The sequence below is a fragment of the Neolamprologus multifasciatus genome, chromosome 3 (genome assembly GCF_963576455.1).
Source record: "Neolamprologus multifasciatus chromosome 3, fNeoMul1.2, whole genome shotgun sequence".
Taxonomy (NCBI): Eukaryota; Metazoa; Chordata; class Actinopteri; order Cichliformes; family Cichlidae; genus Neolamprologus; species Neolamprologus multifasciatus.
Genome location: NC_140441.1, coordinates 39,829,669 through 39,843,757, shown reverse-complemented (window position 1 = coordinate 39,843,757; position 14,089 = coordinate 39,829,669). Strand labels below are relative to the sequence as shown.

The window sequence follows — 14,089 nt, the reverse complement described above, 5'->3', positions numbered from 1 at the left end:
TATTGTTCTTTGCCAGAAAGGTTTGCAGAGCAGCTACCTGGTAGTGCTGCATTAAGGTACTCAAACCACTGCCTCATTGTGGAGTCTCCATACATATGGACCTGCTTTCCTTTCAGACACTGAGTGATGGCCGAGGGAGTGTTGAACTGATGAACGGTAGTGCCACCTAGTGCTCGCCACACACCCTGGTAGTAATAGCCAGACGGTTCAGACTCCACACTGCTGATGCTCACCTCTGACTGACCTGTTAAGCAGTAAAACAGACAATTGTGTGTGTATTTTTACTTAATAAAATACACACACACACACACAAACAAAGCCTTTCCTTAACCTGTATGTAGCAATAAAACTCAATTAATCTGACAAATGCAGCATATGCAGTGTGCAGACACAGTACCTGGTCCATGAGGCACTGGAAAGTGGCTGGTTAGGGCAAAAGCCAGGGTACACCCTGGACATGTCACCAGTCTGTCACAGCGCTAACACATAAAGACGAACAACCATTTGCACCAGATTCAAATCTATGGACAATTTAGATTGACCAATTAACCAAACCCCACATACTCCATGTCTTTGGACTGTGAGAGGAAGCTGCAGTACCTGGAAAGAACCAATGCAAACACGGGGAGAAAATGTAAACTCTAGACAGAAAGGCCCCAACCATGTGTCGGAATTGAACCCAGGATCTTCTTACCTTCTTGCTACTAATTGTACTACTATGCTACCTGGTTCAGGTATGTCGTTGAAAATAAAATCTCAGGACTTACCACAATTCACTGATCACATTTAGTTGGTGGACCGATACATCATGTTCACCAAGGAGAAAGGTGGCAGGTTAGCCTTCTTGGAGGCCTTCTGTGAGGTTTGCATCAGTAATGACGGACATTTAAAACTTGATGTGTCCCATAAAGTAACCCATACAAATAAGTATTTAAAGTTTCACCACTGGCGTACAAACTGGATGTCATCGCACTGTGAGACAGAGTGAAAACCATCCCCACAGAGAGGCCAGGGAAGATATGGAGATGAAGATTAAGATATAGATGTTAGCAGTAAGATTTGTATTTTTACCTTTCTGCTTTGGAAAAACAGTGACACTGGCAGGTCCTGAAGCTGGAATGGAGACTTTCATGTTTACGCCACTGAGGGAAGTACACACATTACAATCTTTTCACAAAAATTAAGTATTAAAATGATTTTTAAACTAGAGATACAGTGAATCAAATTCAAATTTTTATCATTGTCATATTCAGGTAACAATGGCACATCACTACTGACAATGAAAATTTTAGGCTCAGTAGGCAGCAAACATAGCTTGAGTTATAAACTACCAATCATTAAGCTTCAGACTAGATAGAGAAAATATGGAACATTTTTCCAGCTAGCAAGCTACATAGTTCCATCTCTATTCTAGCAAATCTAACGAGCTTGGAAAGAAAAGTGTCTGGACTTCTTTGAGTTGCTTGAAGACGTCTCACCTCTCATCCGAGAAGCTTCTTCAGTTCTAAAGGGTCAAATGGTGGAGAGTCCCAGATTTAAACCCAGTGGGAGTTTCCCCCCAAAGAGGGACAAAGGACCCCCTGATGATCCTCTACCTAATCACATGAGCCAAGGTGTGAAAGCGGGTGTGGGTCAAAATCAGCCATTTCTCTGCAACAGTTGCCCATAGTGGACCTCATCACAGCCACAGAAACTGCCATACGGATTAATAAATTATCACAGACAGAAGCAGAGCAAATCAGGATGAAAGTCTCAGCCACCCTCTCCAGTGCCAAAGTCTCTCCGTCCAACCTCACAATACAGGAAAAGAAGGCCGTCGCTTCCCTGAGCAAAGACCACAACATCACTATATTACCAGCTGATAAGGGAAGGTGCACCGTGGTCCTAAACACAACAGATTACCACACAAAGATCACTACTCTCAGGTAGTGACAACAATACCTACAAAGCCTTAAAGCGAGACCCCACAAGCAGCTACAAAAAGAAAGTTATAGCTTGCCTTCAAGACCTTGAAAGGGACGAAATCATTGACCACCTTACATATCACCACCTTTACCCAGGGGATGCCATACCCTGCATTTATGGACTTCCTAAGATCCACAAAGAAGGTGTCCCACTCAGACCCATTGTCAGTAGCATAAACTCAGCCACTTACAACATCTCGAAACACCTTGCTACCATCCTAGCACCTCTTGTGGTGAACACCCCACATCACATCAAGAACTCCACCGACTTCACCGACAAGATCCAGAAACTTACCCTGGACCCAGATGAAACAATGGTGTCCTTTAACCATTTGGTTGGCTTTATACTTGAGAATAAAGTAATATAGCTTGTCCTTCTAAAGAATTAAGTTAAATTCCACAGTTGAATCATAAGAAACATTATGTTACATATAAACCCTGCCATATGTTAAATCTGGTCATTTTGCTTATTAGAAACTTTATATATTGGAAATTAACTTTGAATGTAATGATTATATTTAAATTAGGTGGTCTTTTTCAAACACATATCTCTATAGGCCTAAACTGACAGTGCCAATACCACACATTCAGACACAGTAGTAGATGGTGTTTTTAATACTATATGTGTTAGTCTAATTTGGTTGTATGGGGTCTACACTGACCTTCTGTGTTGTAAGGTACAATGATTGCACAGCCATTAAGGATCAAATCAGCTTCTAAAAAAATTTCTGTTTTTTCTCCCTCTGCTTGCTTCTTACTGTTTTTGAGGCTCGGGACCAGCACTCCTGCTGTTGGACAGAAAGACATCAACTCAGTGGTAAGTATTTTGGTCTTCCAATATATTAGCAATTGTCAGTGACATTTATATTAATAAGGCTGAACTTTAATCATACTTTAGATCAGCCTGTTTTACTTATTGTTTTATTTGTGCTTTGGTTTGGGGAAGTTGTTTCTGTACTGATCTTTTCCTGTCTTCTGTCATTAGACTTGAGATATGACTGCACTATGCTGTTGCTGGTGACTCCAGTTAATTCTACAAGACATGCTGTGTAAGTAAACAAACAACAACAGTTTGGTCTGCATTTCTTGACAGATCACATCCCCCAAACTTAGTTTAGAGGGTCTACACTGTAAATAGTGAAGTCTGCAAGTTTTCTAACAGCAAAATTTGTTTTGTGCCCAAATCATTTTGCACATCATTGGAATGAAAGTTATTGGCCATGTTTGCATAGCCCTTTTTAAAATGATGCTTTCAATTGCAATTGGGACATTGAATGTCACCTCTCCGGTGGTGAGGGAGCCTGAGATTGTCTAAATTGGAGTCTTTTTTATACCAAATGCAGAAAAAAATGTTTTAAGAAAGCAATTAAGTTCATGTTCCAAAAAATATGATTGTTTGGTTGCAGGACACCAGGAGAGATGAGTCCTCCATCACAGATGGTGTGGTCAGTGAAGATGGTCGCCTGCAGGTTCAAGCTCATTGCATCTCCAACCCACATCCACTGCCACTGTACTTAAGGGAAGTTAAAGACTTTCTTCTGCACCTACATTTGGATCACCTCGATCCATGACAGTCATTCAGGCAGTAATGCCTGGACTGGAAACAAGCCATCCTTAAAACATTACAAGCTCATGTGTTGGAATGAAAAACAAATGTGTTGTTTAAATCAGAGACTGCACTTGTGACAGCACAACAAATATTTTATTTTGATTATATAAGTAAGTACAAAACAAACTTGAGGTAGGCCTAAACTTATTTTCAGAATAATTACATCTGAGACTTTGTTTCATTTTAAGATTATAACCGTGATGGCAATATAATTGTTTGTTGTTCAAGAGAACAGTGTCCAGTATGTTGGTTGTTATACTTTTTTGCATTTGAAAATGAAAGTTGGGCTGATTTTAACATCATTACAAAAAGTGTTGTTAATTATTTTTAATCACATTCAAGTTACCACAATTTTTTTTTTCATTTAGTTGAACTTGAAATTTTGTTTACTAATTGTTTACCTACTTTGTCAGTAGGTAAACAATTAGTATTGTACAGCCAGAAATATCAAGTTATTCTTAATACAGCATACTTGCAAATAATAAGTTGTCCTAACAGTCATCTTAAGTAAGCTTTACTTAGTTTTTTTGAGGCTACGAGTTTGCATATTTTTTTGAAATCTGGAAACTACATAGGTTTTTACTCTATACTCAAAATGGGTAAGTTGCCCTAGCTTAATCATCTTACGTAAAACATTACTCAATTTTTTTTAGGCCACAAGTTTACATAGTTTTTTTGAGTTCTGTGAACTAATTCGATTTTACAGTGCAGCCACTGGTACAGATATGTAGACGACACCTGGGTCAAAATCAAAACACCAGAAGTGGAATCCTTCACTGCGCACATTAACTCAGTGGATAAAAACATCAAGTTTACCAGGGAAGACACAAAGGATAACTGTTTGCCTTTCCTGTGCACATTGAAGAGAATGGCAACCGCAACATTGAAGTTTACCGGAAGCCCACACACACGGACTAGTACCTCCTCTTTGACTCCCATCACCCTCTAGAACACAAACTTGGGGTAATCAGGACCCTACACCACCGGGCTAAACATGTTCCCTCTAAGCCTGAAGGAAAAAAGAAGGAACACACACATGTAAAGAAAGCATTTAAAACATGCGGCTATCCTAATTGGGCATTTATAAAGTCAGCAAAGATGCACAGAAAAGAAGATCAGACATCAGCGAGGAAGGATAAGAAAGACAGATGCAACAACATTGTCATCCCCTATGTAGCCGGTGTATCAGAGAAACTCCAGAGGGTTTTCTCCAAGCACGACATCCCGGTGCATTTCAGACCCAGCAACACGCTCAGACAAAAAACTTGTTTACCCGAAAGACAAAACTCCAAAACACAGACTTAACAATGTGGTGTATGCGGTACAGTGCAGCGAGGAATGCCCAGACCTCTACATTGGAGAGACCAAACAGCCACTTCACAAGCGCATGACACAACATAGAAGAGCCACCTCCACGGGACAAGATTCAGCAGTCCATCTGCATCTGAAGGTCAAAGGTCACTCTTTCGAGGATGCCAATGTTCACATTTTGGAAAGAGAGGGCAGATGGTTTGAAAGAGGAGTGAAAGAAGCCATTTACATCCACTGTGAGCGACCATCTTTGAACAGAGGCGGTGGTTTACAACACCAACTGTCTGCCATCTATAATCCAGTTTTGAGATCCCTTCACAAACACCTTAAAGGAGTTCAGGTAATTTGGGGGAAAAAAACCCCATCCAGAGCTAAGTTTATTGTTAAAGGGAATCTTTAGACCTTGGGCAAGAAACCCCCTTTTTGTCATCTCTCTCCTCTCAATTGAAAGTGTCACATTCCTTCTACCGTCACATCGCTTCATCTTATCATACGCTGAATGCTTCATGCAGCAAATAGTTCACTATGTTTTAAACTTTTTTAAAAAATTATTTATTTTTTTAAACTACAAAACCTAGATTGGTGACAACATATTCCCATAAAATAGATAATCTATGAAATCGACCTTGGACGCTGTAACTCTGTAAAGTTTCATTTTTTTCATGGCAAATGGGCAAAGCCAGCTTATTCTTGCTTTCACAGCCTGCAGATGAAAAGCAGAATTGCACACAATTGGTGTTTTGGTCACTCGATGTATTAATTTGAGAAGCATTCATTCCTGGTAGAAAATAAAATATTTTTTTGTGTCTATTTAGTGAGCTATTGCTTGTGCTGCTGCCATGTAAGGATTATCCCAAACATTTTCTCTTAAGGAGGATAACAAAAATTAGCGTGTTAAATGAAAATAAAGAATAGGTGACAATGAATTAAATTCTCCTGAATATTTTGCTGTTCATTGTTCCTGCTAGAAGCAGAAACTTGGAATTATATTGCTGCGCACAAGGCTGAAGGTTAAGAAGTCCATGTTCTTGCATTCAAGTGGTCACATCAATCACCCATTCTCACCTCTGTGATACATTTTCTTTAGCATTTATTCAGCTCAGACGGGGTACAACCTGAACGATCGCCAGCACTGTGGCATGATACTTCAGTCTAAATATATTCCTAGTTCCCCACAATACAGTATGTATACATTTTATATTTTAAACAGTTTTTGTTGTTTATCATGAGACCAATCTGTCAAATCTCAGGTATCCCATGCTGAGACTGAAAAAGAAAAGAAAGAAAGAAGGCAAGACTGGCAGACCAGCAGCATCAGCAGTGTGATTCAACAATGTGGTTTCCATGCTGAGCAATGGGGAGCCTCCAGCACAAAGAGAAGTTCTGTTCCCCCTCTAATGAGCCAGCACAAACTGCCAACCTCCTCACTGAATCACTCCCCTAGTAAATGTCCTTCACCATCAGCTTTTATGCAGCGCAGCTCTCTCACCCAGACTTCAGGCACTGTAAACGGCAAGCAGGGTCAGAGTAATTGAAATCATTAACGCCCACTCACATCCTGGGCCATCTGACCTCAGCAAATCACATGATAGGGTGGGGCCAGGTTTCACAATGAGCTCACCCGAAACCCTGGCTGATTGTGACCCACACCCGCTTTCACACCTTGGCTCATGCGATTAGGTAGAGGATCATCAGGGGGTCCTTTGTCCCTCTTTGGGGGGATACTCCCACTGGGTTTAAATCTGGGACTCTCCACCATTTGACCCTAAGAACTGAAGAAGCTTCTCGGATGAGAGGTGAAACGTCTTCAAGCAACTCAAAGAAGTCCCGACACTTTTCTTTCCAAGCTCCTTAGACTAGGATAACCTGGATGACTGAGAACCTTCACAGACATATTCTAGCAAATATTAAAAAGTGAGGGGATTTTATTTCATGTGTTTTGAAAGCATTTGCAAAGTAGTCCTTATTTTCCCTTGTATTAGTTTAGATATGATTTTAGTAACTCTAGAAATTGAACACCACAGGTAATGCTCACCTCTGAAAAAGCTCCTCCATGGTTGTCAGGCCTGTTTTATATCCTTCTTTGTAGTTGCTGATCCTGGTGTCACAACTCATATTTTCTGGCTTATAGCAGAACCATGGCTCACCTGTACGTAAATCAGTGTAGTTGCACACAGGCTGGGTTGGACGTAAACATACGTTGCAGGTGGTTGTTCTAGTGAACAAGCTCGAGCGGAACTGACTCTTGAAGTGGATCCAGTCGGGTTCTTCTATGTCCACCCTGCGCAACTCTGTGACTGCCTCACTGGGATGAACCAGTGTCACCTGGTAGGACAAATAATCAAAGTTTTGAAATTTGGGTCTCACAGAAGTATATATAATATGGATCTGGCACATGGTACTGTTAAATATTATTAAGCAAGCCAGAGCTTCATTGTGCTACAGCAAATGTGAAGTTGTTAATATAAATAGTCCCTGCAGGCCAGGATAGGTCTGAACCTTTGATCATCACAAAGATGCCCTCAACTGACAGCGTGCTCAGTGAATACCTCAGGCAGCAGAAACCCAAGAAAAAGGATGAAGGTGAGGAACCATCATGGAAGGACAGGCCCTTGCACGGAATGTACCACCAGCAGATAGCAGAGGTGGCTGATACCCAGAAATCCTACCAGTGGCTGGACAAAGCTGGACTGAAAGACAGCACGGAGGCACTAATCATGGCAACACAGGAACAAGCACTGAGTACAAGATCCATAGAAGCTGGGGCCTATCACACCAGGCAAGACCCCAGGTGCAGGCTGTGTAAAGATGCCCCAGAGACAATGCAGCACATAACAGCAGGGTGCAAGATGCTAGCAGGCAAGGCATACATGGAATGCCATAACCAAGTGGCCGGCATAGTGTACTCCTCCCCCTTTTGTGAGTGTGGACGCTTCCTCTCTTTGCACTTTAAATGCTTTGCTTCTTTTATTGATTTTTATTTATTTTTATGCTGATTTTTTCCCTTTTTTCTGTATGAGCTTACCTGCGATAGCTTTTGGACACTTATAGATCATTAGGACTAAAGTGTTCTTAACAGAAACAACAACATTTTTATAGTTGCCTTATCTTCAGCGCTCCGTGTGTCTGTGGCCTACACACAGCTGAAGCCTGATTACAGCGTCTGGGCACCGAACAGCCTCAATAGCCTGGAAAGGTGCTAACCTCTAGGCTAACTAGCAACAGGATGCCTTCCCTCTCCACAGACGACTACCACAGCCTCCTGCAGAAGACTGCAGTACTGGAGACCAAAATTCATCGTTTAGAAGTAAACATGGAGGTAAATGGACTGTGTGGAAATGAAACAATCTTGCCTTTGATTCAAAACAATGGCCATGAGCAAGCTAGTACAAAGCTAAGGAGCACAGATAACCTGACCAAGAAAGTAGACTCTGTGCATTATAATAAATCCTCAAGCGATAATCCCCCCTTGGACTGTCTTGGTGCAAAACCAAGACAAAAATCATGTCTCCTGGAAGGGGGAGGAATTATCACAAACAGGGCACAGTGAGCTGAAATCTCTGAAACTGACTGGCCTTCACTTCCTACGAGACAGAAAAGCTCTTCTACCCCTGTATGCGGGAGGAAACAGGACTGGACAACCGTGAATAGGAAGGTTAACAACAAACCTCCACAACAACTGAATGTGAAATTGCAGAACAGATTTGCTTCACTATCAAAGGTCCCTGGATCTATATCGGACAACCATCCATCTAAAAGTAGCGAAGTAAGGTCTGAAAATCTGTTGAAAAGTAAAAGGCCACAGGGAAAGCTAAAGGCTAGGCCTGAAACTCTGGTTGTGGGTGACTCTGCCGTAAAGGATGTACAAAGGATGTGCGGTAAGAACACTAAAGTCCTCTGCTTTACTAAGGATATGGTCAACAACCTGAAGGAGAGAATTCTTCAAATTGCAGATGAATATCCAACTGTGACAAACATTGTTCTGCATACAGGGTCAAAGAATGTGTCCAAACAACAGTCGGAGGTTCTGAAACAGGACATTACTAGATTATAAAATACTGTAAACTCTCTGAATGCAGCTGTATTCATCAGTGGACCTGTACCGCCCGTCAGAGGAGGAGACGAGAGATTCAGCAGGTTGTTTGCACTAAATAAATGGCTTATATCAGCATGTACTGACCACTCAGTGCATTTTATCAACAATTTTAATATTTTTTTGGAAACGCAGGCATCTGTTTAAAGCAAATGGATTTAATTTTAACAAGTCACGGGTGAAACTGTTCACCTCCAACTTGTTTTATTCCATACATCATCCTTCTGTGCTTGGTGCCAAGGCTGAGATAAACGAGGAGTTTTCTCATAAAGAGGAACAAACAGTACTCCAAGAACAGACAAAGCCCAGCAGAAACCTTGAGGAGGAGCTCCATCTGCCCCCATCTGGGAAGAGCCTCAGAAAGGAGAGACATCTGAGGCAAGAAGAGGGGTCCCTATTTGCCTCCAACTCTCTCAACAACACCAACGACCAGGACCAGGGACCACGACCTTCCCCAGTCCCCCAAACCCCTGACAGGCCATCACCTCCTCCCCCTCCCTTTCTCCCTCCTCCCCACACCTGAAATTCACTGAGGAGATGATGGAGCGGGTCAATGATGGGCTCAGATCTACCCCCGGCCCAATCCGTTTTTGTCCCCCATAACCCCCCCACCAGAGCAGCCAAAGGTTCGCCATCGAGCCCCTTCCTCAACAGAGCAATCGAAGTTACATTGCCCAGCCATTGCCCATTTCAAAAAGGTCTCAAAGACTTTGGAGTCAGACCTGTTACAGATCGTCAACTTTTCTTTAATGTCAGGTGTGTTTTTAGAACAACTAAAAACTGCTGTAATTAAACCTATACTGAAAAAGGACAATCTTGACAAGACACAAATAAACAACTACAGGCCAATCTCAAATCTCCCATTAAGTAAGATCATTGAAAAAGCAGTTTCTCAACAGCTCAATTACTTATTAAAACAGAATAACTGCTATGATGCCTTCTAGTCAGGTTTTAGACAGAACCACAGCACTGAAACCGCTCTGACCAAAGTGTTTAATGACATATGTCTGAATACAGACAGTGGAAAAATGTCAGTCTTAGTTATACTGGCTCTCAGTGAAGCTTTCAATACAGTTGGCCACAACATATTACTCAAATGACTGGAAAACTGGGCAGGTCTTTCAGGAACTGTACTAAACTGGTTCAAAACATACTTAGAAAACAGGAAATACTTTGTATCAATAGGTAACTTCATATCTGAGCAGACAAGTATCACATGTGGAGTTCCCCAAGGTTCCATCTTGGGACCCCTTCTGTTTAACATTTACATGCTCCCACTGGCACAGATTATAAAGAACAACAAAATAAACTATCACAGCTATGCAGATGACACACAAATATATATCACAATGTCACCAGGAGACCGAGGCCCTGTTCAGGCTCTTGGTAAATGCATTGAGGAAATTAATGACTGGTTGTGCCACAATTTTCTCCAGCTAAACGAAAACAAAACTGAAGTAATAGTCTTTGGTGCCAAAGGAAAACGATTATAGGTCACCAGAGAACTTCAATCTATACACCTAAAAACCACAAACCAGACCTAAACTTAGAAAAACACATTAAGACAATAACAAAATCAGCTTACTATCACCTCAAGAATATATCAAGGATAAAAGATCTGATGTCTCAACAGGACCTGGAAAAACTAGTCCATGCATTCATCTTTAGTAGGCTTGATTACTGTAACAGCATCTTTACAGGTGTACCTAAAAAATCAGTCAGACAACTACAGCTTATTCAGAACTCTGCTGCTCGAGTCCTCACTAAGACCAAAAATGTGGACCACATCAGTCCAGCTCTGAGGTCTTTACACTGGTTGCCTGTCCGTCAGAGGATAGACTTTAAAGTTCTGATGCTGGTCTATAAAGCTCTGAATGGTTTAGGACCAAAATACATCAGTGACCTCCTGACCCAGTATGAACGTTCCAGATCCCTCAGGTCATCTGGATCCGTTTTTTTTATCAGTTCCCAGAGTCAGAACCAGACACGGAGAAGCTGCATTCAGCTTTTATGCTCCATATATCTGGAACAAACTCCCAGAAAGCCTCAGATCAGGTGAAACACTCAGTTTATTTAAATCCAGGTTGAAGACTCACCTATTCTCAGCTGCATTTGAATAAAACACCAAATCCACACTTTAAGCTTAAATTTCAAAACTTACATTTTAACTACTGATTTTATCTACTGTTCTGATTTTATCTACTGTTTTTATTAATCAATTTTAAATCATGCTTTTTATTTGTTTTTGTTTTTTAATGTTTCTGTAAAGCACGTTGAATCACCTTGTTGTTGAATTGTGCTATATAAATAAACTTGCCTTGCCTTGCCTTACAGGAACATCTGTGCCGAGTATAACCTGGAAGTCCTGAGGTCAAAATGGGAAATGCCCCCAAGGATGATGGAGAATGACCGAGCTAAGATCCTGTGGGACTTCCAGATACAGACGGACAAAATGGTGGTGGTAGAGAAACAGAAGAAGACGGCCGTAGTGATTGATGTAGCGGTTCTGAATGACAGCAACATCAGGAAGAAGGAACACGAAAAGCTCGAGAAATACCAAGGGCTCAGCGAAGAGCTTGTGAAGATGTGGAGGTGGAAGGTAACAGTGGTCCCAGTGGTAATCGGAGCACTGGGTGCAGGGAACAGCTAAGAAACTGTCTTTAATAAGAATTTTTGGCATTGGTGCTTTAGCATAACATCAAGTATGTAGTCATTAAGTGTCCCTTAAATCAAGTAAGCTTGAAACTCACCTTAGACTAAGTACCTCATTATCCATAGCTACTACAGCAATATTAGTCATCACAGAGTGATGTGCTATTTACTTAATCACTTATCTTTGCTCATTACTACTATGACTACTAAAATACACACATTTTATTATATTTTTAGTTTTTTATTTCTATTTTATTAGTACTAGTCTTGTTATTTTTTGTTATTTTATTTTTTATTTTATTATTTTCTGTTTATTTCATTATCATGTCAGTTGATGCAACAATAAACTTCACAAATATGGGATAAATTAAGCATTCCTATCTTAAATCTTCTAGCAACTACAAAGACATAGATAAACTCATAACAACTCTAGTAACAATACAAATTAAAAGTTTTATCATCACCTCAACCTGTGCGCTTCCTTCCCAGAGTAAAGAAAATACAGCAGAGTAGGAACCATTGAGATGATCCACCACTTGTCCTGCAACACCAGCACCAAGGGTGGGGTTGTGCAGCCGGGCAAGTAAGACGTCTCCTCCATACTTCTTTGGACGGCCCATCAAGTCATATATTTTGATCAGGGCCTCCAGTTTATCCCCTATTTGCCACTGTCCCTCTCTCTTCCTGGGGAGAATGGTGAAGGTGCTGTGGGCTGGATCACTGATGCTGTTCATAATAAGAGGTGATGGTAAAGATGGGGTTTCAGGCCAAGCAATGGACTCTAACAGAAGTTGTTCTTCAAGAGACTCCTCAGGGGACAGTGGTTTTAACTTGCAGAAGTTGTAATGTATGTCAACAGGTTGAGTTATTTTCCTCTGAAACTGGAAAAGGGAGAGAGCATTGCAGTTATCTAAATGCTTCAAACAAAAGAAGTCTGTCTTTAGTTTTAAACACAATATAATCAATGATTCCTCTTGACATGACATTTCCTGCTTTCACTATCTTGCAATGTATAATGCATGTAAGCTGAATTTCCCTGAATTTCCCAGAGGAACTCACCCAAGCGATTAATAAAGTTTTATCTAGTCTAATCTAGCTCTTTATTCAATACAGTCATCATTAAATTATTACTTTACACCCGGATGTGTAAATGGGGGCTGGATCCAGAAAACAGTTAGTGAGGCTATAGGAGGCGTCTGTCCAGGTGGTCTGGGTGAAAACTCTATTTTTGATTGTATGGTAAAGAAACACGGAATAGAGTGTGTGTGATACCGGTCAAAAAAGAAAAATTTAAAAAGGGGGAAGGGGAAAAAAGAGAGTGGTTTTCCTAAAAATGGTTTCCTCAGCGTGAACCGGCTAAAAAGGTGGAAGAGCAACTGGGGGAGGAAGATACACAAGTGTTTGTAATCAAGGTGATATCATGAGATTTAAGAGAAACAAAATTAGAAACAAAACAAGTAGCCATAATGATCATGGGGCCGTCTGTTTCATGAAATATTTTCATGAAAATAATCATTCAAAATAATCATTATTATTTTGTTAGTTATCATAAAAGTACCATGTGTGTAGTTGCATCACTTTGACATTTCAGAAAATACAAATGTCTGGAAAAAAAAATTATTTGTTGAAATTATTCCGGAAGACTAATGGTATCATACATTTGGATAATTTTGAAAATGAAATAGCAGAGCATGTCATTTTGAACTCATTGTAAAACAGCATATTCAGCATATAAACAGCATTTCCTGTTAAAAGTCCCTTAGTCTGTTCATTTTTAGTCACAGTTGTGTCACCTGACATTATGATTTATTTATTTATTATTATTTAAATTCATCTAAACACATTCAAGCTAAAACCGTTTTCTACAATGTGTCCCGGCACTGGGTCTGGTGACCCTGTGTTTGTGATTTTGATTTAAGTTGTATTCTTTGAATTATTGTATTCTGTTTGTGTTGTATTCAGTGTTCAATATTAAAATCTGTAACATAATGTTTGGAGTTTAGTCTGTTACTGTTACTATTATTACCATTTCTTTTTGGAGCAATTGTAACCCACATATTTTCCTTAGTAATAAAGTATTCTGATTGTTTCAGGATGACCTGCCATTATCCAATGACACGATCCGGGGTTAACTGATGGCATGATCATAGCTGGACTGGCCATCGGGCATACCGGGCATTTGCTCGGTGGGCTGACGGTGATTTTTCGTTTTTATGGGCCGATGATTTTTAAAAAAAAAAAAAATTTTGTATCATTGTTTATACTGTTTTGTATAAACGGTATAAACAATGAAAGGTGGTGGATTGGCCAGATGCTGGCCGGTGTGTAAAAATAACTCAGTTGTTTGGTGGTGGATATGGCGTAGCTTCCGCAGATTCAGTAACATTAGCAAGTGGTGGAGGCCAGCAGGTGGATGAGGGAAAGGGGAGGCAATAGGAGAGACCCGAGGTGGGGCCGGTC

At 40.6% G+C, this 14,089-nt stretch overlaps 1 protein-coding gene and 1 long non-coding RNA gene across 2 annotated transcripts in view; one reads left to right on the top strand and one right to left on the bottom strand.

Moving 5' to 3' along the window:
• The window catches only part of LOC146523135 (NXPE family member 3-like), a 45,859-nt gene that overhangs the window by 8,059 nt on the left and 23,711 nt on the right, over positions 1-14,089 (bottom strand). The window contains exons 2-5 of the mRNA XM_085145162.1: positions 12,094-12,510; positions 6,920-7,209; positions 1,072-1,142; positions 38-244 (exon numbers count right to left, since the gene is read on the bottom strand). Coding sequence (XP_085001288.1) covers positions 38-244; positions 1,072-1,142; positions 6,920-7,209; positions 12,094-12,510 — 985 coding nt within the window. The remainder of the gene's footprint in view (positions 1-37; positions 245-1,071; positions 1,143-6,919; positions 7,210-12,093; positions 12,511-14,089) is intronic.
• Positions 204-3,825, top strand: LOC146523137 (uncharacterized). The gene is made up of 3 exons (XR_014871501.1): positions 204-2,781; positions 2,950-3,013; positions 3,371-3,825. It is a non-coding gene; the product is annotated as an uncharacterized LOC146523137 (long non-coding RNA).